The sequence below is a fragment of the Chiloscyllium punctatum genome, chromosome 49 (assembly GCF_047496795.1).
Source record: "Chiloscyllium punctatum isolate Juve2018m chromosome 49, sChiPun1.3, whole genome shotgun sequence".
Lineage (NCBI taxonomy): Eukaryota > Metazoa > Chordata > Chondrichthyes > Orectolobiformes > Hemiscylliidae > Chiloscyllium > Chiloscyllium punctatum.
The window spans coordinates 26,147,791-26,170,974 of record NC_092787.1 but is presented as its reverse complement, the minus strand read 5'-3'; the positions used below and the strand labels follow the sequence as shown (position 1 = coordinate 26,170,974).

The window sequence follows — 23,184 nt, the reverse complement described above, 5'->3', positions numbered from 1 at the left end:
AAAAGAAGAAAAAAAATAAACATGAGTGTTCAGGGAGAGGTGGGCGCCGCAGGGAGTGGAGTGCATTATTTCCCCCTCCAACTCTATTTTGATTTAATCCCTACCCTCCCCTTCACTGTTCGATCACACAGCATTGCCCTTTAATGTGAAGGGCAGTGCTTGTCACTGGCCACTCGGGTGTTCTCCTTTCGAGAGCTGCATCAGTGTGAGTGTGTGCACGTGCAAAGAAAAATAGAAGAATTGGGGACCCTGTTTCTAAAGCACAAACTTTTAAAATACAAATTGGCTGTAAAGTGATTACATTGCCAACACTTTAAGTGCTGTTTCTAAAGTGGAATTTTTCTATAACATGGGGTTGCTCAAGGACGCATTATAGAAAATCTGATTACTCATAGCATGTATAGGTTATTCCCAGCCTGGGACAGACCCATCCCTGAGTCAGCTTTATGTTAAATTAACCTATATTTCTAATCACCCTGTTCAGTGGTGCTATTGCACACATCCGGAGCAGGTGAGACTTGAACCTGGGCCTCAAAGGACTCAGGTGATGAATTGCAGGTGGCCAGGCCATTGCCTGTTACTCTCCTCAATGAGCCTCGTGGCAATTAATTCGTGATTCCCAATGGTCCTTATTGTAGTAGAACATGATAACTGGTTGAATAATTGACAATTGTGTGAGGGTTAAGTGGAATGTTTTAATGAAAGATCCACATGCAAGGGCGTCATTTGAAAATGGTATGCAGCAGTACACAGGGATTGCTGTGTAATCCAGAGAGCCGGGCCAGTACTCTGGTTCAAATGCTACCACAGCAGCTGCTGGAGTTTAAATTCAGTAAATGAATCTGTAATATAAAGGTAGACTCACTAATGGTGAACATGATAACAATCTTTGATCATCGTAAAAACCCATCCCATTCACTTATGTTTCTTAGGGAAGGAAATCTGTTGACTTTATCTGGTTTAGCCTAGATGTGATTCCAGATCCACTGTAACGTGGTTCTCTCTGAACTGCCTATGAACAGGCCAAGCAAGCAATTCAGTTTGAGAGTAGTTAGGAATTGGTTGCCCATGCTATCAATACCCAAATCCTATCACAGAATAAATTGAAGAAAAAAAACACCACAGCAGGCAAGCTTGATAATTATCCTTTGTTAGTCATCAATATGAAAAGATTCCCACCAGCTTTGAACACAGTTTGGTTTTATATAATCAATCATGTTAAAAGATCAAACATTTGAACAAGGAGATCCTTCGATTTGGCTTACTTGGAGTTGAGGAGAAATTGGGATCTGAGGACTTTAAGAGTTCCTTTGATAACACTCTTCACCCCTCACCTCCCCCCTCCCCCCCCAGCCATTTAGGTCACAGCAGCTATCTTCTGTGGCCGTGGATAATTACTCCACTCTCTCTCATTTAAACACAGCTTTCCGCGAGTCCTCTTCTTTTGTCGATTGCCCTTTGGAACATTCAGAACGAACGGAGACCATTCAACCCCTCTTGTACAGTCCAGCATTCTGATCGACTTTCCTTATTTGCTCAAATAAGGAGTAAAATCCGCATTTGTCGAGCATTGAGCAGGTGGAGGTGACCCAGCCTGTTGGACCGCTGCGGTCTGTCTGGGCTAGGCTGACAAACAATGTTGTTAGGAAGGGAATTTCAGGATTTTGCCCCAGTGACAGTGAAGGAATGGTGATATATTTCCAAGTCAGGGTGGAGAGTGGCTTGGAGGGGAACATGCACAGGGTGGTGTTCCCAGGTATCTGCTGCCCACATCCAATCAGGTCGGGGTGATGATGGTTTTGGTGGGTGCTATTGGTGCAGTATATTTTTTAAATAGTACACATGACAGCCCCCTGTGTGTTAGTGGGGGAAGCCGTCAATGTTTAAAATGATGAATCAGATGCTGATCAAACAGGCTGCTTTGACCTGGATGGTCTCGAATGTTATTGAAGCTCAGCTAAGCAAGAGCAAAGTATTTGAATGCCTGCCTTGTGCCTTATAGGTGCTGGACAGGCTTTGAGGAGGCATGAGGTCAGTTACTTGCTGCAAACTTCCCAGCCTCTGATCTGCTCGTGGTCACAGTATGTTTTAAGGCCGGTGCAGTGAGGTTTCTGGTAAGTGGTAATATCCAAGATTTTGCCCAGCAGGGAAATTCAGTAATAGACATCACCTGAATGTCAGGGCTGCTGATTCGTTTCTCACTTATAGAACATAAAACAGTACAGCTCAGAACAGGCCCTTCGGCCCTCGATGTTGCACCGACCTGTGAACTACTCTCAGCTTGTCTCCCTACACTATCCCAAACTCATCCATGTGCTTATCTAAGGATTGTTTAAATCTCCCTAATGTGGCTGAGTTGACTACATTAGCAGGGGATGATCACTGCCTGGCATTGTGTGGTGCAAATGTTGCTGGCCATTTATCACCCCAAGTCTGCTGTCTTTGATCACGGGCTGCTTCAGTATCTGAGCAGTCACATACAGTACTGAACACTGCGCAATCATTAGCACATATCCCCACTTTACGATAGAGAGCAGGTCATTAATGAAGCAACTGAAGATGGTTGGGCTGAGGACCCCAACTCAATTTGCTCCGGACCACTCGATCCTCTCACCGAATAAAAAAGTTATTTATTTCTGACTTAAGCATTCCAATTAACCCCCAGCATCCTCTGCCTTTTGGGAGTCAGGGTTCAAGAATTTTATTCTCAGTTTGGAGAAAAACCCATTGTTCTTGACCAATCTCACCAGAGGAAACTGTTTTCTGGATCAAATCCTTTTAACATTTTGAACACTACGATCAGATTACTCTTCAATCTTCAATAATGAAGAGAATTGAAGCCTAGTTTAAAAACATAAGAAATAGGTTCAGGAGGAGACTGTTCAGCTGTCAGTGCCTTCTTCCCCATTGACGCAGATCATTGTTGATCTTCAGCTCAGCTCCATCTTCCCACCTAATCCATATATCCCTTCTTGTCCAAATTTATTTTGATCTCTGTCTTCAATACATGCAATGGCTAAGAAACCACAGTCCTCTGGATTGCAGAATTCCAAAATTTCGTAACCCTTTGAGTGAGTCTGACATTGGTGGTGGGTAAGATGTTGGAGATGATTCTGAAAGGTCGGATGTACTGGATTAGTGGTGCTGGAACAGCACAGCAGTTCAGGCAGCATCCAACGAGCAGCGAAATCGACGTTTCGGGCAAAAGCCCTTCATCAGGAATAAAGGCAGTGAGCCTGAAGCGTGGAGAGATAAGCTAGAGGAGGGTGGGGGTGGGGAGAGAGTAGCATAGAGTACAATAGGTGAGTGGGGGAGGAGATGAAGGTGATAGGTCAAGGAGGAGAGGGTGGAGTGGATAGGTGGAAAAGGAGATAGGCAGGTCGGACAAGTCCGGACAAGTCAAGGAGACAGTGCTGAGCTGGAAGTTTGGAACTAGGGTGAGGTGGGGGAAGGGGAAATGAGGAAACTGATAGTCAGCCGTGACATTGTGCATGGGAAATCACGCCACACAAACTTGATTGAGTTTTTTGAGGAAGTAATCAAAAAGATTGATTTGGGCAGAGCAGTAGGTATTTACTTGGACTCTAGTTAAGCCTCTGACAAGGCTGCGATTGGTAGACTGCTTAGTAAAGTTAGATCACACAGGATTCAGGGTGAGCTTGCTAATTGGATACAAATTGGCTTTACAGGAGGATACAGAGGGAGGTGGTGTAGGGTTCATTTTTTTGGACTGGAGGTCTGTGATCAGTGGCGTTCCACAGGGATCAGTACTGTGTCCACTTTTGTTTGTGATTTATATATATGATTTGGATGGGAATATAGGAGGCACGGTTAGTAAGTTTGCAGATGACACCAAAACCGGTGGTGTAGTGGAAAGTGAAGCAGGTTATCTAGGATTACAAAGGAATCTTGATCAATGGGCTGAGGAGTCAGAGATGGAATTTAATTTGGCTAAATGTGAGGAAATGCATTTTGGTAAAACAAACACTGGGAGGGCCTTGGGTAGTGTTGTAGAAAACAGAGAGACCTAGGGGTTGAGATACTTAATTCTTTGAAAGTTGCATCACAGGTAAACAGGGTGTTTAGGAAGACATTTAGCACACTTTTCTTTATTGCTCAGACCTTTGGGTATTGGAATTGGGACGTCATATTATGGTTGTATAAGATGTGGGTGAGGCCTTTTCTGAAGTACTGGTCACAGTTCTGGTCGTCCTGTTAGCGGAAGGTTATTATTAAACTGGAGAGGGTTCAAAAATGATTTACCGGCATATTACCAGGAATGAGGACCTGTAAGGAGAGATTGTAAGGAGAGATTGGGACTTTTTCACTGGAGTGTAAGAGTTCGAGGGGTGATCTTACAGAGGTTTATAAAATCATGAAGGACTAGATAAGGTGAACAGCAAAGGTCTTTTCCTTAGGGTGAGGGATTTCAAAACCATTGAGCATATTTTTAAAGTGAGGGGAGATAGATTTTAAAAAGACATGAGGGGCAACTTTTTTACAAAGAGTGTGGTTAGTGTGTGGATTGAACTGCCAGATCAGGTGATAGGTGCAGGTACAGTGACATCATTTAAAAGACATTTGGATAAGTTCATGAATAGGAAAGATATGGGCCAAAGTTGATGAGGGTCGAGCGGTGGATGTGGTGTATCTGGACTTCAGCAAGGCATTTGATAAGGTTCCCCATGGTAGGCTCATTCAGAAGGTCAGGAGGAAGGGGTTACAAGGAAATTTAGCTGTCTGGATACAGAATTGGCTGGTCGACAGAAGACAGCAAGTGGTAGTGGAAGGAAAGTATTCTGCCTGGAGGTCAGTGGTGAGTGGTGTTCAACAGGGCTCTGTTCTTGGGCCTCTACTCTTTGTAATTTTTATTAATGACTTGGATGAGGAGATTGAAGGATGGCTTAGCAAGTTTGCAGACGACACAAAGGTTGGAGGTGTCGTTGACAGTATAGAGGACTGTTGTAGGCTGCAGCGTGACATTGATAGGATGCAGAGATGGGCTGAGAGGTGACAGATGGAGTTCAACCTGGATAAATGCGAAGTGATGCATTTTGGAAGGTCGAACTTGAAAGTTGAGTACAGGATTAAAGACAAGATTCTTGGCAGTGTGGCAGAACAGTGGGATCTTGGTGTGCAGGTACATAGATCCTTTAAAATTGCCACCCAGGTGGACAGGGTTGTTAAGAAAGCATATGGTGTTTTGGCTTTCATTAACAGGGGGATTGAGTTTAAGAGCCGTGAGATCTTGTTGCAGCTCTGTAAAACTTTGGTTAGACCGCAATTGGAATATTGTGTCCAGTTCTGGTCGCCCTATTTTAGGAAAGATGTGGGTGCATTGGAGAGGGTTCAGAGGAGGTTTACCAGGATGCTGCCTGGAATGGAGGGCTTATCTTAGGAAGAGCGGTTGACTGAGCTCGGATTTTTTTCATTGGAAAAAATAAGGAAGAGAGGGGACCTAATTGAGGTATACAAGATAATGAGAGGTATAGATAGAGTTGATAGCCAGAGACTTTTTCCCAGGGCAAAAATTGTTAACACGAGGGGTCATAGTTTTAAGCTGTTTGGCGGAAAATACAGAGGGGATGTCAGAGGCGGGTTTTTACACAGAGAGTTGAGAGAGCATGGAATGCATTGCCAGCAGCAGTTGTGGAAGCGAGGTCATTGGGGATATTTAAGAGACTACTGGGCATGCATATCGTCACAGAAATTTGAGAGTTCATACATTAGGTTTACCTCACATGAGGATCAATGGTCGGTACAACATCATGGGCTGAAGGGCCTGTTCTGTACTGTACTGTTCTATGTTCTATGTTTAAACGCAGGCAGGTGGGATTGGTTGAGTTTGGGAACATGGTTGGCATGGGCTGGATGGACTGAAGGGTCTGTTTCTATGCTGTATGACACTATGGAGATATTCTGTCTGGATCTCCTAGTCATGAGACTGTAACATCTGAAATCGAGACTCTCCAACTAAGGGAAACAGCCTCTCAGAAGCTACACTGTCAAACCCTCTTATGACTTTATACATTTCAGGGGATCACCTCTCATTCGACTAATCTTCAGATGATGTCGGCTCAGTCTGCCGAATCCCTGCTTACGTGACAGTTCTGTGCAATCGATGTTCAGAAGATCATGTGGTCCTATAAACCCAGGTATTACCCTGAGTAATAGTGTCAGTCTTTCAATTGATGCCTATCCTCATTAACTTCACATGGATCCAGGAGTGTCATAACAAACAGACCCTCGGATTGGTTCATCATTATTTAGGAAAGGCTGTGATGTGAGGTTTAGAAATTTTAGTCAAACTCGAGATGAAAGCATTAAAAACACTGAAAGTAATTGCTTCATTTTAAATAAGCATTTCCACAACAGTGAAAACATCACAGCAAATCCATGGTCTCACAAACGATATTCGCCAAAAAAGGAACTTGGGTAGCTCACAGGGGGAGACATAGGAACAGGAAAAGGCCATTCTATCCCTCAAGCCTATTCTAGCGTTCAAGAGGTCGTGGCTGATCGGGGACATAATTCCATATCTCTGCCTTTGCCCCATATTCCTTAATACCATTACGTAATGAAAATGTATCAATCTCAGATTTAAAATTAACATCACAACTAGCCAGAGTTGACCGACCCTTTTCTCCTCTACTATAAACTGCTACAATTGTTTGAAATATGCCATTCTTGTATTTGTCAAGATGTGTTCAAGATAAAAAAAAATTCTGCAACTTATGTCTCTCTTCAACAATATTCAAGTTCGGTCCCCCAAACATCTCTTCAAAGGAATAAATTAATCCAGCACCAGTGCTGTTTGCAGGAGAGAGTTGTCAATTCGACCAGCTTTTGAGGACAGAGGACATATTTCGCAATTTCACTCCTGAAAATTCTAACCCTCATGTTTGATTTTCCAACCTGAAGAAGTTGTTTCTTTGCAAACAGCTCGATCACTTAGCCTTAATCTCTCAAAATCTCAGGTGAATCGAATCCAAAAGGGCTTTCCCCTTTGATCCAAGATTCATCGTCACTTTCTGCTGTAATTGATCTTAATCTCAATTCTCATTTCTCCAACAATGGGACCCTGACACTACTTGTGTTCCTTATGTAAATGTAGGAACAGTTAGATGAAAAAGGAACCAGAACATTTTAAAGGGTGAGATGGATGCTTCATGTTATCACCATAGCAGCACCTAGCAATATATAAAAAGGATACATAAACATCTATATGTCTGTCTATATAGAATCATGGGAACAGGAGGAGACCATTCAGCCCCTCAAGTCTGTTTTGCCACTCAGTAAGATCATGGCTGATCTGCATCCTAACTCCATCCATTTGCCTTGAATCCATATCCTTTCATATCCATCTCCAACAAAAATCTTTCTCCATCAGATTTAGTTAGTAATTCAGTAGGTTCTACACTTGTCGAGGGAAGGAGTTCCATATGTCTATCACCCTTTGTGCAAACAAATCTTTCCCAAAAGATCTGGCTCTGATTTTAAGCTTGTATTTCCTGTCCTCGACGTTCCAGCCAGCCCTCCCACACACTCTAGCGACCTTTCAAAATTATAAATACTCAAACCAATCACCCAGTAACCCTTTATACTCCAGATAATACAAGCACAGTTTACATAATCTCTCCTCATAGAGTAGACAGTGAACATGTTTGTGTTTTACATTTGCATGTGTGCAAGAGAAGGTGTATATGTGAGCTTTTTTGTGAGGGACTGTGAGAGAGAGAGAGAGTGTGTGTGTTTGTGTGTGTCAGTAAGTGTGTGTGTGTTGGAAAATGTGAATGGAAGTTTGTGTGTGTGGGCGTGTGAGAGTATGTGTGACAGTGAGTGTGGTGTTTGTGTGTTTAAGAGTGAGAGTCCACATGTGCATGTGAGAGGGTTTGCTATTGAGAATGTGAGTGTGCATGTGCATTTGTGAATGAGAACGAGAGTTTGTGGGTGTGTGTGTGTGTGAAGGTTTTTGAGTGCACCATGTGTTAGTGACTTTGACTGTGTGTGAGAGAGAATTTGGAAGTGAGTGTGTACACGAGTGAGAACTTACAATGGTGTGTAAGTGAGTGTGTAAGTATGTGTGCATAGATAGGTGTGAGGATATAATAATATGTAAGTGAATGTGTAAAGGAGTGTATATGAGTGAGAGTTTATAATGCTGTGTAAATTAGTGCCTGAGTGAGTATGTGTAGATAAATGAGTTTACAATGGTGTCTAAGTGTTTGTGTAAATGAGTGTGTGTGTGAGTGAGAGTTTATAAAGGTGTACAAATGAGTGAGTAAGTAAGTGTGTGTATTTGTGTGTGAGTGAGAGTTTATAAAAGTGTATAACAGTGTGTGTGTGAGTGTGAGAGTTTATAAAGGTGTATAAATGAGTAAGTGAGTGTGTGAGTGAGAGTTTATAAAGGTGTATAAATGAGTGTGTAAGTGAGTGTGTGTGTGTGAGTGAGAGTTTATAAAGGTGTATAACTGAGTGTGTAAGTGAGTGTGTGCATGTGTGTGAGAGTTTATAAAGGTGTATAACTGAGTGTGTAAGTGAGTGTGTGCATGTGAGTGAGAGTTTATAAAGGTGTATAACTGAGTGTGTAAGTGAGTGTGTGCATTATTTTGCTGGAGCTGTGTTAAAGTGTTTCATGGACTCATTTGCAAAAATTAAGGGTTAAAAGGTCTCATAGTTAAATCTTTCGTCACTGGCCTCCGTTCCTCGGCCTAATCTTCATCTCAATGAATTTGAGGGAGTATTGCCATCCAGTCCAGGAGGACCACTCAATACCATCTGCATACGAGATGTGATGGCCCTTCAGGTATTGGCCGTTGAGGTTGGAGGTGTGGCAGTTGTGGTACCACCAGGCACCATGGTAAAAAGTGGCACAGTTATTCTCAGAGTGATCATTGTCCTGGTCCTTGGTGGTGAATCTCATACCATTGTGTTTGATGAGGGAGTCCCCTGATGACAGAAAAAAACACAGGGGTTACTGCAATGGAACAAACGACACGCAGTTTCTCACGGAGTGCGATTCCTTCCTACAGAAAGTTAAAAATCACACAACACCAGGTTATAGTCCAACAGGTTTATTTGGAAGCACTAGCTTTCGGAGCGACACTCCTTCATCAGGTGGCTAGTGGAATAGGTTCATAACACAGAGAATTTATAGCAAAAGATTATCGTGTCATACAACTGATGCAATATATTGTAAACACCTAACTTGTCTGAACTGAGATGTCACTTTTTTTTATAAAATCTTAAGTTATCTCAGGAGTGTGACTTGAAGGAAGTTCTGGGATTTACAGCTTAATGCACTGAAACCTGCAATCCCTTCTAAAAGATGGAAGACTTAACAGCAATCTAGGTGCATTCAATATATCGCATCAGTTGCATGACACTAATCTTTTGCTATAAATTCTGTGTCCTATGATCCTGCCCCACAACTACCTGATGAAGAAGTAGCACTATATTTATGATATAGAAGATGGTATTAGTAATAACATTAGCAAATTTGCTGATGATACTAAGTTGGGTGGCAGGGTGAAATGTGATGAGGATGTTAGGAGATTACAGGGTGACCTGGACAGGTTAGGTGAGTGGTCAGATGCATGGCAGATGCAGTTTAATGTGGATAAATGTATGGTTATCCACTTTGGTGGCAAGAACAGGAAGGCAGATTACTACCTAAATTTAGGTAAAGGGGCAGTACAGAGAGATCTGGATGTTCTTGTACACCAGTCAATGAAGGTAAGCATGCAGGTACAGCAGGTAGTGAAGAAGGTTAGTAGCATGCTGGCCTTCATAACAAGAGTGATTGAGTATAGAAGCAAAGAGGTTCTTCTGCAGCTGTACAGGGCCCTGGTGAGACCACACCTGGAGTACTGTGTGCAATTCTGGTCTCCAAATTTGAGGAAAGACATTCTGGCTATTGAGGGAGTGCAGCGTAGGTTCACGAGGTCAATTCCTGGAATGACGGGACTACCTTACGCTGAAATACTGGAGCGACTGGGCTTGTATACCCTTAGAGTTTAGAGGGGATCTGATTGAGACATATAAGATTATTATATGTTTCCTCTGGAGGCAGGAAACATGTTTCCGCTAATGGGTGAGTGCTGAACCAGAGGACACAGCTTAAAAATAAGGAAAAGGCCATTTAGGACAGAGATGAGGAGAAACTTCTTCACCCAGAGAGTGGTAGCTGTGTGGAATGCTCTGCCCCAGAGGGCAGTGGAGGCCCAGTCTCTGAATCCATTTAAGAAAGAGTTGGATAGAGCTCTCAAGGATTGTGGAATCAAGGGTTATGGCGATAAGGCAGGAACAGGATACTGATTAAGGATGATCAGCCATGATCATATTGAATGGTGGTGCACGCTCGAAGGGCAGAATGGCCTACTCCTGCACCTATTGTCTATTGTCTATTGTCAATTTGAAAGCTTGTATTTCCAAATAAACCTGTTGGACTATAACCTGGTGTTGTGTGATTTTTAACGTTGTCCACCCCAGTCCAACACCGGCATCTCCACATCATTCCTACAGAAAAGCTGCACAAAACACCGAAACAACAGCCCGAATTGAACTGTCTATCCAACTGTGGTTCTCTCTCTCTTTGGTCTCTATCTCCACCTATCTTTAACTCTCACCTATCCCCCCGCTCACTCTATTTTCTGCACATATACCAACCTTTCCCTAGTTACCATGAGTTCCGAACAAGGGTTGTTGGACCCGAAACATTAACTCTGATTTCTCTCCGCAGATGCTGCCAGACCTGCTGAGCTTTATCAGCAACTTCAGTTTTTGTTTTTATATCTGAAAACCCTTGATTGCTCAACGCATGTTGTGTTGTTAGCTGCGAGTCAGTCAAGAGCGCTCACTCCACGGACATGAGGACTCAATCCAGGCTGCCACTCCCTGCACAGTGCTGAGGGAGTGCCGCACTGTCGGAGGGTCAGTGCTGAGGGAGTGCGGCACTGTCGGAGGGTCAGTGCTGCGGGAGTGCCGCACTGTTGGAGGGTCAGTGCTGAGGGAGTGCGGCACTGTCGGAGGGTCAGTGCTGCGGGAGTGCCGCACTGTTGGAGGGTCAGTGCTGAGGGAGTGTCGCACTGTCGGAGGGTCAATGCTGAGGGAGCGCCGCACTGTCAGAGGGTCACTGCTGAGGGAATGCCGCTCTGTCGGAGGGTCATTGCTGAGGGAGTGCCACTCTGTCAGAGGGCCAGTGCTGAAGGAACGCTGCACTGTCGAAGAGTCAGTGCTGAGGGAGCGCCGCACTGTTGGAGGGTCAGTGCTGAGGGTGTGCTGCACTGTCAGAGGGTCAGTGCTGAGGGTGTGCTGCACTGTCGAAGGGTCAGTGCTGAGGGTGTGCTGCACTGTCGAAGGGTCAGTGCTGAGGGAGTGGGCACTGTCGGAGGGTCAGTGCAGAGGGAGTGGGCACTGTCGGAGGGTCAGTACTGAGGGAGTGCCGCACTGTTGAAGGGTCAATGCTGAGGGAGTGCCGCACTGTCGAAGGGTCAGTGCTGAGGGAGTGCTGCACTGTCGGAGAGTCAGCACTGAGGGAGTGGGCACTGTCGGAGGGTCAGTGCAGAGGGAGTGCCGCACTGTCAAAGGGTCAGTGCTGAGGGAGTGCTGCACTGTCGGAGAGTCAGCACTGAGGGAGTGGGCACTGTCGGAGAGTCAGTGCTGAGGGAGTACTGCACTGTTGGAGGGTTAGTGCTGAGCGAGCGCCGCACTGTCAGAGGGTCAGTGCTGAGGGAGTTCCATACTGTCGGAGAGTCAGTGCTGAGGGAATGTTGCATAGTTGGAGGTGTGCCTTTTCGGATGAGACATCAACCTGAGACCGCCTTTGCCCTCTCAGGCGATGTATAAGATCCCACTATTTGCAGAGGAGTATGCAGGTTCTCCCTGGGGTCCTGAACAAAATTTATCTTTGAGCTACCGTCATTAATCAAAATTTGTCTGGTTATTATCATATTCTTGTTTCCGAGAATGTGCTGCTGCCAAATTGGCTTGTATGTTACATTTCTAAAGTCCTGTACGTCACTAATGGCAAGACATATTGATCCCATCAGCTAGCCTGCATCTGCATCCCTTGCTCCTCAGCACAGCCTCCTTTGCTCATCTCTTCCTTACCTGCAACCCTTCCCCCCCCCCCCTTGTCCCCTCCCCTGCTCCTCAATAATCCCATGCCCCCTCATCACCTCCCTGGACCCTATCAGTCAATTAGAAAGGGTGTTAAGATAGACCTGCAGTTCCAGAATATCCCGCCACGGTTAATGGGTAGCCATCTCTCTCTGGGTCAACGGAGAACAGTCCAATCCCAAACGTCCCATACTGAGCATAGGCAGTGCCATTTTCAAAGTCTTCCATCTCTATCCGGAGCTCATAGTGTGACTGAATGGTGAGAGCGTGAATTCGCTTCAGACCTACGGTGAAAGTGAAGACAGTCTGTGAACACGGTGAATCATGGGAATTGGCTACTTGGAGGGTTATAGACACTAGAATGAGTAGTTATCAAGGTCAGAGGGAGCTTATTGGGTCTCTAGAGAAGGAGGTTAAAGGTGTTTGGAGGGTGTTACTAGGAGCAGCAGAGGATTCTGAACCTTACAGCCGTCTGATCTCCTCCTTCCTTTGCTGGGGTGGCTGCCGATTGTACAATGAGACGTCAGTGTGAGCCAGTGAAGGCACTTGGGTTTGCAAGAGGAATTTTAATTCCAGAGTCAGGATCGAAATCTGTTTGAAGGGGCCACCGCTCGGAAATGTTGTGGCAAATAATGGAAACATTGGGTGATCCTTGAGCACCCCTTCCCAATGTCCTACTGAGGAATAATTCCTGGCTGTTAACTGTCACTCAATTGGTGACACTCACAATCATGTGACTGAGGCTGTGAGTGTTTAATCCCACTACAAATATTTGAGCACAAAATGCAGGTGGTTAAGCCGAGTTTAGGAGTGCTGTTTTTTTTTCAGATACAACATTAAACTGAGAACGCATCTCCCCTGCTCAATACTGATTATCTGACTAAAAGAGGGGGCGATTTCTTTGATATCCCAGCTAATATTTAAACCTCAAACAATACCATTGTGGAAAAAAAAGGCAGGTTATGCCATTGTTATTGCATTGCTGTTTGTGGGAGTCTGCTCTGTGATGTTTTCCTTACATTCACAACAATGATTACACTTGAAACGTTCTTAATTGGCTATAAAATAGTTTAGGATCTACTGAGATTATGAAAAGCACTGTTGAAATGCAATTGTTTCTTAATTTCTTCCATGAGAAATTTACCAATTCTCTGCATGGATTAAATAGCACAGAGAGGAAGATTATGACAACTATGCAGGCAACGTACAAACCCCAGTATATATTGACCGAGGGTGAAGAGTGAACCATCTGCCTCACCCTCAGTGGAATCCTTCAAAACCATATGTAAGAAATAAATCATCTGCTGCGTTTACTCAGGGAATGTATATAAGTTGTTTTGACTACAATACTGAGCAGTGGAACAGATTGAGTTATGCAGCTTTGCGTTAATTGCCCAGAAAAACATCTTTTACCTGCTTGTAATGTTTAATTAGAGAAAGTGAATTGAGTTATAATTCCCACAAATGATTTGAGGGATTGTTGTCCATGACAACGTGCATTAGTTATCAATGTTTGATCAAACAGGGTCTTGCATTCAAAATTTATCAAGCTAAAATCAGCTGGATTAACCCATCCTCAGTGTGACTGGTATTAGTAATCCTGTGGAGTGGGTAATGTGGAATTTATATAATCATAAAAATGCTATTAGCCTAACTCCTTTACCTTGTAGACTTAATGTGACAGGAATCCCATCAATTTTGAACGAGAAACAAGAAAGAAATTGTTTGGAACACTGGTACATCTGTGGAGAGATGTTCAGAACTGTTCTGAAGAAGAATCACTGGACCCAAAATATTAACCCTGCTTTCTCTCTCCACTGATGGTACCAGACCTGCTGAGTTTTCCCAGCAAATTCTGTTTTTCTGTCTGATTCTGAATGGGACATGGGCTGATGTAATCACGTGGCATCTCAGCTGATATTTTCGCAGAAATTGTCTGTGGAACATTAGCAGCCAAACTAGTTTTTATGTAAATGAACCACAGTGGCTCAGTGTTTAGCACTGCCGCCTCACAGACCCAGGTTCGATTCCAGCCTTGGGCGACTGTCTGTTGGAGTTTGTACATTCTCCCTGTGTCTGCGTGGGTTTCCCCCAGGTGTTCCAGTTTCCTCCCACAGTCCAAAGATGTGCAGGTTAGATGGATTGGCCATGCTAAATTGCCAACTGTGTCCAGGGATGTACAGACTAGTTGAGTTAGCCTGGGAAATACAGGGAATGGAAGGAGGGTCTGGGTGGGATCCTCTTTGGAGGATTGGTGTGAACTTGATGGGCCAAATGGCCTACTTCCACATGGTAGGGATCCTATTAGCCATTCACCCAATTACTGTGTGTCAACTATGACTCAGTGAACACACACAGACACACACACACACACACACAGACACAGACACACACACAGACACACACCACACACACACACACACACACACAGACACACACACACACACACTTACCCAACCAATGCTCTCCTGTAATCTTCCCAAAGCCATCCTTGTAAGCATCCCAACCTTGGAAAAAATTCACTGATCCATCCTTTCGCCGTTGAAAAACCTGTGAAAATACAAAGGGATTTGTGCAAAGCTGTGAGATTTAAACAGTGTGAACAAACTCTCAACATTCAATCAAACCAATACCACAAGCTGTGACAACCACTGCTCCCCAGTAACTGCTACAGTTTGGCAATGTCTTTATTTAAAGTTAAGAGGAAGCAGATGGAAGCTATTAATTGTTGAAGCACACACATCTAGGGACCACCTGCAAACCTGAGTGTGGGATGAAAGGGAATGACTGAGGCCTGCAAGACAATTTCTCCACAAAAGGAAAGATACACAGATTAGTTTCAATCTTAGCAATGGGCTTGGATTGTGTTAACATTGATAACTAAGGATAGGAGCTGGAAGGTGGGATTGGAATAGTGAGATTTGTTTTTGTTGGGAAAATGGCTGAAATCAAGTGCAAGGTGTCGGAAAACCCGTGTTCTCTGAATTTGAACCTCATAATAATTGGAAAAGTGAAGTGGATATGTTGACAGAGTTGAGGGGGAGCATGCTGGCTCATTAGTTAGTGCTGTTGCCTCACAGCACCAGGGACCCAGGCTCAATTCCACCCTTGTCTGTGCGGAGTTTGCACATTGTCCCCATATTTTGTGGGTTTCCTTTGGGTGCTCCGGTTTCTTCCCACAGTCCAAAGATGTGCAGGTTAGGTGGATCAGCCATGCTAATTTACTCATAGTGTCCAGAGGTGTGCAGACGAGATAGATCAGCCGAGGGAAATGCAGGGTTTCAGGGAAAGGGTGGGAAGGTGGGTTTGGGTGGGATGCTCTTCAGCGGGTCAGTGTGGACTCGATGGACTGAATGGCCACCTTCCACGCTGTAGGGATTCTATAAGTAAAAAAGAATCATGTGATATAGGCACTGTCACTTCCTACTGGAAGTAAGATGAGATGTAAAGTATTCTCAGAGCTCCATCAGCAATAGTGGGACATTGAGGAAGGTTTGGAAGTCCTATAAAATTTGTGGATCGAGTTGATAATAAAGATGACTTATTAAATGTGTCTGGGGCATGGTCAGACTTTGATAAATTTAGAAAGCCAGATGTATACTCAGTTAAAGAATATAAAATGGAATTTAACAGACTATGTGCAAGATCACTAAGGTTCTGCTTGGAGCCTCCTAATTCAGTGCTTGCCTTTAAAGTGTTGGATTGTACTAGTGTGTCAAACATGGATTAACTCCTAACATTAACTGGAGATCAATTTTCAGAAAGAAAATGCTTTTGGAACAGATATTGGCCTTGACTGTTGGACTGGGTCTGCGATAGTTGGTGACAGAACCAACATGATGACCTTATCCTTACCCATCTACTGTCTGCAGAAGCCTCTGTCCATAACAGTATTGGTAAGAGTGACAACCAAAAGTCCTTGTGGAGACAAAGTCCTGCCTTCACATTGAGAATAACCTCCATTGTGTTGTGTGTCACTATCACCGTGCTAAAGGGACAGACTTCAAACCGATCTAGCGGCTCAAGATTGGGCATCCATGAGGCTCAGCAGCAGAACTGTACTCCAGCACAATCTGTAACCTCATAGTCTGGTATATCTCCCACTCAGCCATTCCCATCAATCCAGGGGATCAACCCTGGGTCAATGGATAGTGCAGGAGGGCTTGCCAGGAGCAGCATCGGGCAAAACTGAAGATGGGGTGTCGACCTGGTGAAGCCACCAAACAGGACAATTTGTGTGCCAAGCAGCATAAACAGCGAGCGATAGACACAGCTAAATGATCTCGGATTCAAGCTCTGCAATCCTGCCACACCCAGTTGTGAATGGTGGTGGACAATTAAACAACTTACTGGAGGAATAGGCTGCACAAATTTCCCCATCCTCAACGATAGAGGAGCCCAGCACATCAGTGTAGAAGATAAGGCTGATGCATTCACAACAATCTTCAGTCAGAAGTGTCGAGTGGATGATCCATGTTGGGCTCCTCCAGTGCATCACAGATATCAGTCTTCAGCCAATTCAATTCACTCCGTGTGATATCAAGAAACGGCTGCAGACACTGGATACTGCAAAGGCAATGGGCTTTGATAACTGAGTGAGAGCAGGCAAATGGACTCACCACTTTACTGTTTGTTACTGTATCTGTAACCGTGAACCCCATCAGCTGTTTGAACCTGCTCTAGCTTTCTGTTCGATCCTGGCTGACCATCTACCTCAGTGCAGGAATGTGGCACTATCTCATAGAAACAGGAGTAGGCCACTCAGCCCCTCAAGCCTGTTCCACCATTCAATGAGATCATGGCTGATCTGTTTTTATCTCCACATACCCACCTTTGGCCCATATCCTGAACAAAAACTCCTTATTCCTTGAGGGCACCAGTCTCCAGGAATCGATCGATTTCGGTCTTGAACACGTCCAATGATTGAGTTTCCACAGCCCACTTGAGTAGGGAATTCCACGGATTCACCACCCTCTCAGTGAACAAATGCTTCTTCACCTCAGTTCTAAACAGACCCCCCTTTACCTCAAATGACATCCTCTAGTTTTAGACTCACCAGGGAGGGGTAATTTCTGTTTTACATCCCCCCTGTCATACCCAGTCTGAGTTGTGTAAGCTGCAATGAGGTCTTTGAATCTCAAGGGAATACAAACCCAATCTCTTTTCTTAAAATGACCTCAGGGATTCACCTGGTAAACCAGTATGACACTCCCTCTATCGCAAGTAAATCAACCTTTGGATAAATCTTTGTCCTGGCTTTGTTTTTGAAGAGAGATTGTAAAGCAGGGGCACACAACTGGCTCCTGAAGACCACTAGAGTCAACAACTTGCAAGACCTTGTTTTTTTTTGAAAAGTCGGAACAACAGAAACAGTCTGAATGGGTGTGGCCAGCTCTCACAAATCCAGATTTCTGGGTTTTTCAGTAGTATCTAAAGCCATTGGGATCTCAAAAGAGTCTTAACCTTCAGTGAATGATTCCTAGCTGCTACTTTCTCTGAAATTTCTCTTGATGCTTTTTTTTCCTCCTGGATTGGAGAACTGCATGTAAGAATCGGTGTCTGAATTTCTCTTTTTTGCCAAGGGGTGTGGTTATGGGATGTTACTATGTTGGAACAGTTAAATAGTAATCGGTACTGTATCTATTATTCGATTAAGGTATTCTAAATTCCTCTTTCTTTTTTTGTATTTTATCTGTAGTGTTTAACTAAATGGTGTTTTGCTTAACGGCGGGTAGTTTGACCAGTCATATTGCATCTGGAACACCCACTTCACATCCACCTTTAAAATAAGAAAAGGTGAGGGTCTTGGCTACCTTCTTAAAATACTTTGAGGGAGTCTGGTCTGATCCATAACAAGTATACAATATTCAAGGCACAAAATGGAGCTCACTTAGCCCTGACGTTGAAAAGAATGAGGCTATAGAAACAAGAATATGCCTCAGAAGATATTATCTCTCTACAGACTTCTTCCAGAGTCCGTCAAAAGACTTGGATGTACTAATCTGACTGCACTGCCTTAATGCTCCATGCCCTTTGAAGTGGAAGGAGAATGTGGAAGCACAGGATTTGCTCAGTCAATGCGCAGGAGCCCCCTGAGCCATTCCGAGAATTCAGAGCTTCATTAGTGTCAAGGCTTGGTGATGCCGTGAACTGCTGGAGGCTCAGAGCGATGAGGCTGATCCACAAGATGAAAGCGAAGGCAGAAAAGTTGCTCTGCACAAACAGTGGTCTCCTCTCCATTGTTCACATGGTGTTCACACTTCTTAAAGAAGCAATGCACAACCTTCATCGATGTGATTCTCTTCCAAGCTGTTCTGCTCCCTCCAGTGATCGAGAGATTAATCCTCAATTCCTGGAGGTCCCAGGGCAGTTCTGGAAGAGACTGCTTCAATACAACAAACGCAACATGCATTTATATGGTGCCTTTAACATAGCAAAATATGCTAGGGTGATTCAAAAGGGTGGTTCTTGTTATACAGGTAGTTCTTCTACAACGTGAGTGGTTGCGTTCTTGTGTAACCCTGCATGATAGAGAACTTGCACTTTACAAACAGCACTTAAAGTGTTGGCGATGTAATCGCATTATAGCCAACACGCGTTTTAAAAGTTCGCACTCTATAAACAATGTCCCCAATTTATCAATTGTGTTGCAGTGAGTTAGCATTGACAAAACGTGTTACAACAGAATGACCTGTATTACGTCAAGGATTGCAGAACAGATAGAACTGTAACTTTAAGACAGTCATATGGCATTACAAAGATATTGGCAGGGAGAGAATGGAATGGGATTTGGTCTGATAATGGATTTTCACCAGAAAAACTTTGAAAATTGATTTTCAAAGCTGGCATTGAATAGGAACATACAAACCCAGCCCCTCAAACCTGCTGTGCTAGTCAATAAGATTATAATGATCAGATTCATTCCTCAACTCCATTTTCTTTTAACCCTTCACATTCTTTGACTCCTTTGCTAGTTAAAAATCTGTCTACCTCTAAGGAGCAGCGCTCCGAAAGCTAGTGCTTTCAGGTAGATCTGTTGGACTGTAACCTGGTGATTTTTAACTTTGATCCCCTCCCCCCCCCCCAGACCAACACCAGCTCCTCAACATCCTGCCTTAAATATACATAATGTCCCAACCCCCACTGTTCTTTGGGGAAGAGAATTTCACAAAGGGTAGCACCCTCTCAGATTCTGTTGTACCTACACCCCACCAGGATCTAATGTGTTTCAATAAGTTAACCTTTCATTTTTCTAAACTCTGATAGCTACAGACCCTGACTCAAGCAAACATTTTTCACAAGAGAGCACCTTCATCTAGGCAATACTTACAGTCCAACCTCCTCCAGCTAGTGTCATATCGCAGGAGACCTGGAATCCAGCTGGGTAATGGGCTGGGAAAATGGAATAGATTCCATCCTGCGTGCGGCCACTCATGTAGATATCATAACAGTCTCGAGGGCGAGGAGCTGTGAAACATTTCCAAAGGAAAGAAAAGATAGATTATCAAACTAATTTATAATGTTCGTTGAAAATGGTAATGATTATTAAACATTAGAAAGGTGGAGAGCAAAATTGAACTGTTGCATTTATATAGCACCTTTTGTGACTCAAGCATATCCCAAGGAGCTTCACAGTCAATAACGCACCCTCTAAACTAGCCACTGTTATACTTCAGGATATCCAGCAGCCAATGGGTGCACAGCAGGATTCCACACTGCAGAATGTGATCCTGAGTGGATTTTTTGTTTTTGTGATATTGATTGAAGATTATGCATTGCCCAGGGACATTTGGAGAACTCCCCCACTCTTCTTTAGACTCATTGCATCACACCTTTTACATCCTCTGGAGAGGGGCAATGGAGTCTCGGAGAGGGGGGATGGACTCTCGGTTTAATGTCCTTTCCAAAAGACAGCAGATCCAATAGTGCGACACTCCATCAGCACTGACCCTCCAACAGTGCGACACTCCCTCAGCACTGACCCTCCAACAGTGCGACACTCCCTCAGCACTGACCCTCCGACCGTGCAGCACTCCCTCAGCACTGACCCTCCAACAGTGCGGCACTCCCTCAGCACTGACCCTCCGACAGTGCGACACTCCCTCAGCACTGACCCTCCAACAGTGCGACACTCCCTCAGCACTGACCCTCCAACAGTGCGACACTCCCTCAGCACTGACCCTCCAACAGTGCGACACTCCCTCAGCACTGACCCTCCGACCGTGCAGCACTCCCTCAGCACTGACCCTCCGACAGTGCGGCACTCCCTCAGCACTGACCCTCCGACAGTGCGACACTCCCTCAGCACTGACCCTCCAACAGTGCGACACTCCATCAGCACTGACCCTCCAACAGTGCGACACTCCCTCAGCACTGACCCTCCAACAGTGCGACACTCCCTCAGCACTGACCCTCCGACCGTGCAGCACTCCCTCAGCACTGACCCTCCAACAGTGCGGCACTCCCTCAGCACTGACCCTCCGACAGTGCAGCACTCCCTCAGCACTGACCCTCCGACAGTGCAGCACTCCCTCAGCACTGACCCTCCAACAGTGCGACACTCCATCAGCACTGACCCTCCGACAGTACGCCACTCCTTCAGCACTGACCCTCCGACAGTGTGGCACTCCCTCAGCACTGACCCTCCGACAGTGCAGCACTCCCTCAGCACTGACCCTCCAACAGTGCGGCACTCCCTCAGCACTGACCCTCCGACAGTGCAGCACTCCCTCAGCACTGACCCTCCAACAGTGTGACACTCCATCAGCACTGACCCTCCGACAGTACGCCACTCCCTCAGCACTGACCCTCCGACAGTGCAGCACTCCCTCAGCACCGACCTTCTGACAGTGCGACACTCCCTCAGTACTGACCTTGCAACAGTGTCCACTCCCTCAGTACTGACCCTCCGACAGTGCCCACTCCCTCAGCACTGACCCTCTGACAGTGTGGCACTCCCTCAGCACTGACCCTCTGACAGTGTGGCACTCCCTCAGCACTGACCCAGTATCGAGTTGTGAGGCCCACTCAGTACTAACCCTCTGTGCAGAACTCCTCCAGTAATGTGTTAGCATGTCAGCCTGGATTATGTGCTGAAGCCTTTGGAAACCTCACCCTAAACCTACGCCCTCTCATTCTGGACTCCTCCACCAAAGGGAAAAGAATTTGTCTATTTATCCTATCCATGCCCCTCATGATTTTATAAACCTCTGTAAGGTCACCCCTCAGCCTCCAATGCTCCAGGGAAAACAGCCCCAGCCTGTTCAGCCTCTCCCTATAGCTCAAATCCTCCAACCCTGGCAACATCCTTGTAAATCTTTTCTGAACCCTTTCAAGTTTCACAATTTAAGGTGCTATATAAATGTGGAGAAAGTGAGGGCTGCAGATGCTGGAGATCAGAGTCGAGAGTGTGGTGCTGGAAAAGTACAGCCGGTCAGGCAGCATCCGAGGAGCAGGGAATCGATGTTTCGGGTACAAGTCCTTTGTCAGGAATGACATTCCTGATTAAGGGCTTTTGCTGGAAACATTGATTCTCCTGCTCCTTGGATGCTGCCTGACCTGCTGTCCTTTTCCGGCACCACACTTTAGACTGCTATATAAATGTATATTGTTATTGCATGTTTAGGTTTGTTAGTGATGGCCCATGCATAATTCAGTAATATTCATCAGGGAACCTCAATGCAGTGGTACAGTGGTAACGCCCCTTGGCTATTCATCCAGAACACCATCCAAGGATGTGAATCTCACTGTGAAATTATCATTACCCTTGCAGCTATTGTCGATTGTTGTAGAAACCCATCTGGCTAATGGGGAGGAAATCAGTCATCCTTACCCGTTCTGGCCAAACATGACTCCAGGGGCAGCATGTGTAGATCAGTGATTGGCACTGCTGCCTCACAGCATCAGGGACCCAGATTTGATTCCAGCATCTGGAGACCGTCTGTGTGGCGTTTGCACGTTCCCCCGCCCCACCTCCCCCCCCCCCACCCCCCGTGGGTTTCCTCCGGATGCTCCAGTTTCCTCCCACAATCCAAAGATGTGCAGGTTAGGGTGGATTAGCCATGAGAAATGTGGGGTTGCAGGGACAGGGTAGAGGGTGTGTCTGGGAGGGTTGGTGTGGACTTGATGGGCTGAATGGCCTGTTTCCACACTATAGTGATTCTAATTTTAAAAAACCCACATAATGAACAGACTTTTACCTGCCCTCTGAAAGGTCCCTAGCAAACCACTTGGAACACTTTTGGGTGGCACAGTGGTTAGCACTGCTGCCTCACAGCATCAGAGACCCGGGTTCAATTCCCGCCTCAGGCGACTGACTGTGTGGAGTTTGCACATTCTCCCCGTGTCTGCGTGGGTTTCCTCCGGGTGCTCCGGTTTCCTCCCACAGTCCAAAGATGTGCAGGTCAGGTGAATTGGCCACGCTAAATTGCCCGTAGTGTTAGGTAAGGGGTAGATGTAGGGGTCTGGGTGGGTTGCGCTTCGGCGGGGCGGTGTGGACTTGTTGGGCTGAAGGGCCTGTTTCCACACTGTAAGTAATCTAATCTAATCTAACCCAATCAACAAGGAGCAATTAGGGATGGGCAATAAAGATTGTCCCAGGCAGTAATACCCATATCCCAGTAACAAATTTAAAAAATACTTATGCCACTGACTGACTGCCTGTCTGAATTTGCTCATATTGCTGTTTCAGTCCCACTCTTTGTGTGTATGTACTGCTCTTCTGAAATACTTGCATGGTCCTGATTTGGTTGGATAAGCCATAGAACTGGCTCAGTGGGTTGGACCACCTCTGAGTCAGTCGGTTGTGGATCCAAGTTGACCCCCTGAGATTTGAGGCAGGTTACTCTGCCCAGTATTACCCTGCTGAGGGTGGGCTGGAATTGTCAGTGGTACAGTGTCTCGGATGAAACATTAAACTGAGATCCTGTCTGCCACCTCAAGCAAACATATCAGATTCCACAGGCACTAATTCAGAACACGCTTTCAGAACAGTACTTATCCCTCAACAAATATCACTAAAAAAACATTTCGCCACACTGAGACTACCTTCTTTGGGATCTTGCT

At 45.3% G+C, this 23,184-nt stretch overlaps 1 protein-coding gene across 2 annotated transcripts in view; it reads right to left on the bottom strand.

Annotated features, from left to right (window-relative positions):
• Positions 1–7,583: 7,583 nt before the first annotated feature.
• The window catches only part of LOC140469438 (fibrinogen C domain-containing protein 1-like), a 37,661-nt gene continuing 22,060 nt past the window's right edge, over positions 7,584–23,184 (bottom strand). For both annotated transcript variants that reach the window (XM_072565954.1, XM_072565955.1), the window contains exons 4-7: positions 19,451–19,587; positions 14,574–14,670; positions 12,225–12,404; positions 7,584–8,949 (exon numbers count right to left, since the gene is read on the bottom strand). In XM_072565954.1, the coding sequence (XP_072422055.1) occupies positions 8,690–8,949; positions 12,225–12,404; positions 14,574–14,670; positions 19,451–19,587 (674 nt within the window). In that variant the 3' untranslated portion in view covers positions 7,584–8,689. The remainder of the gene's footprint in view (positions 8,950–12,224; positions 12,405–14,573; positions 14,671–19,450; positions 19,588–23,184) is intronic.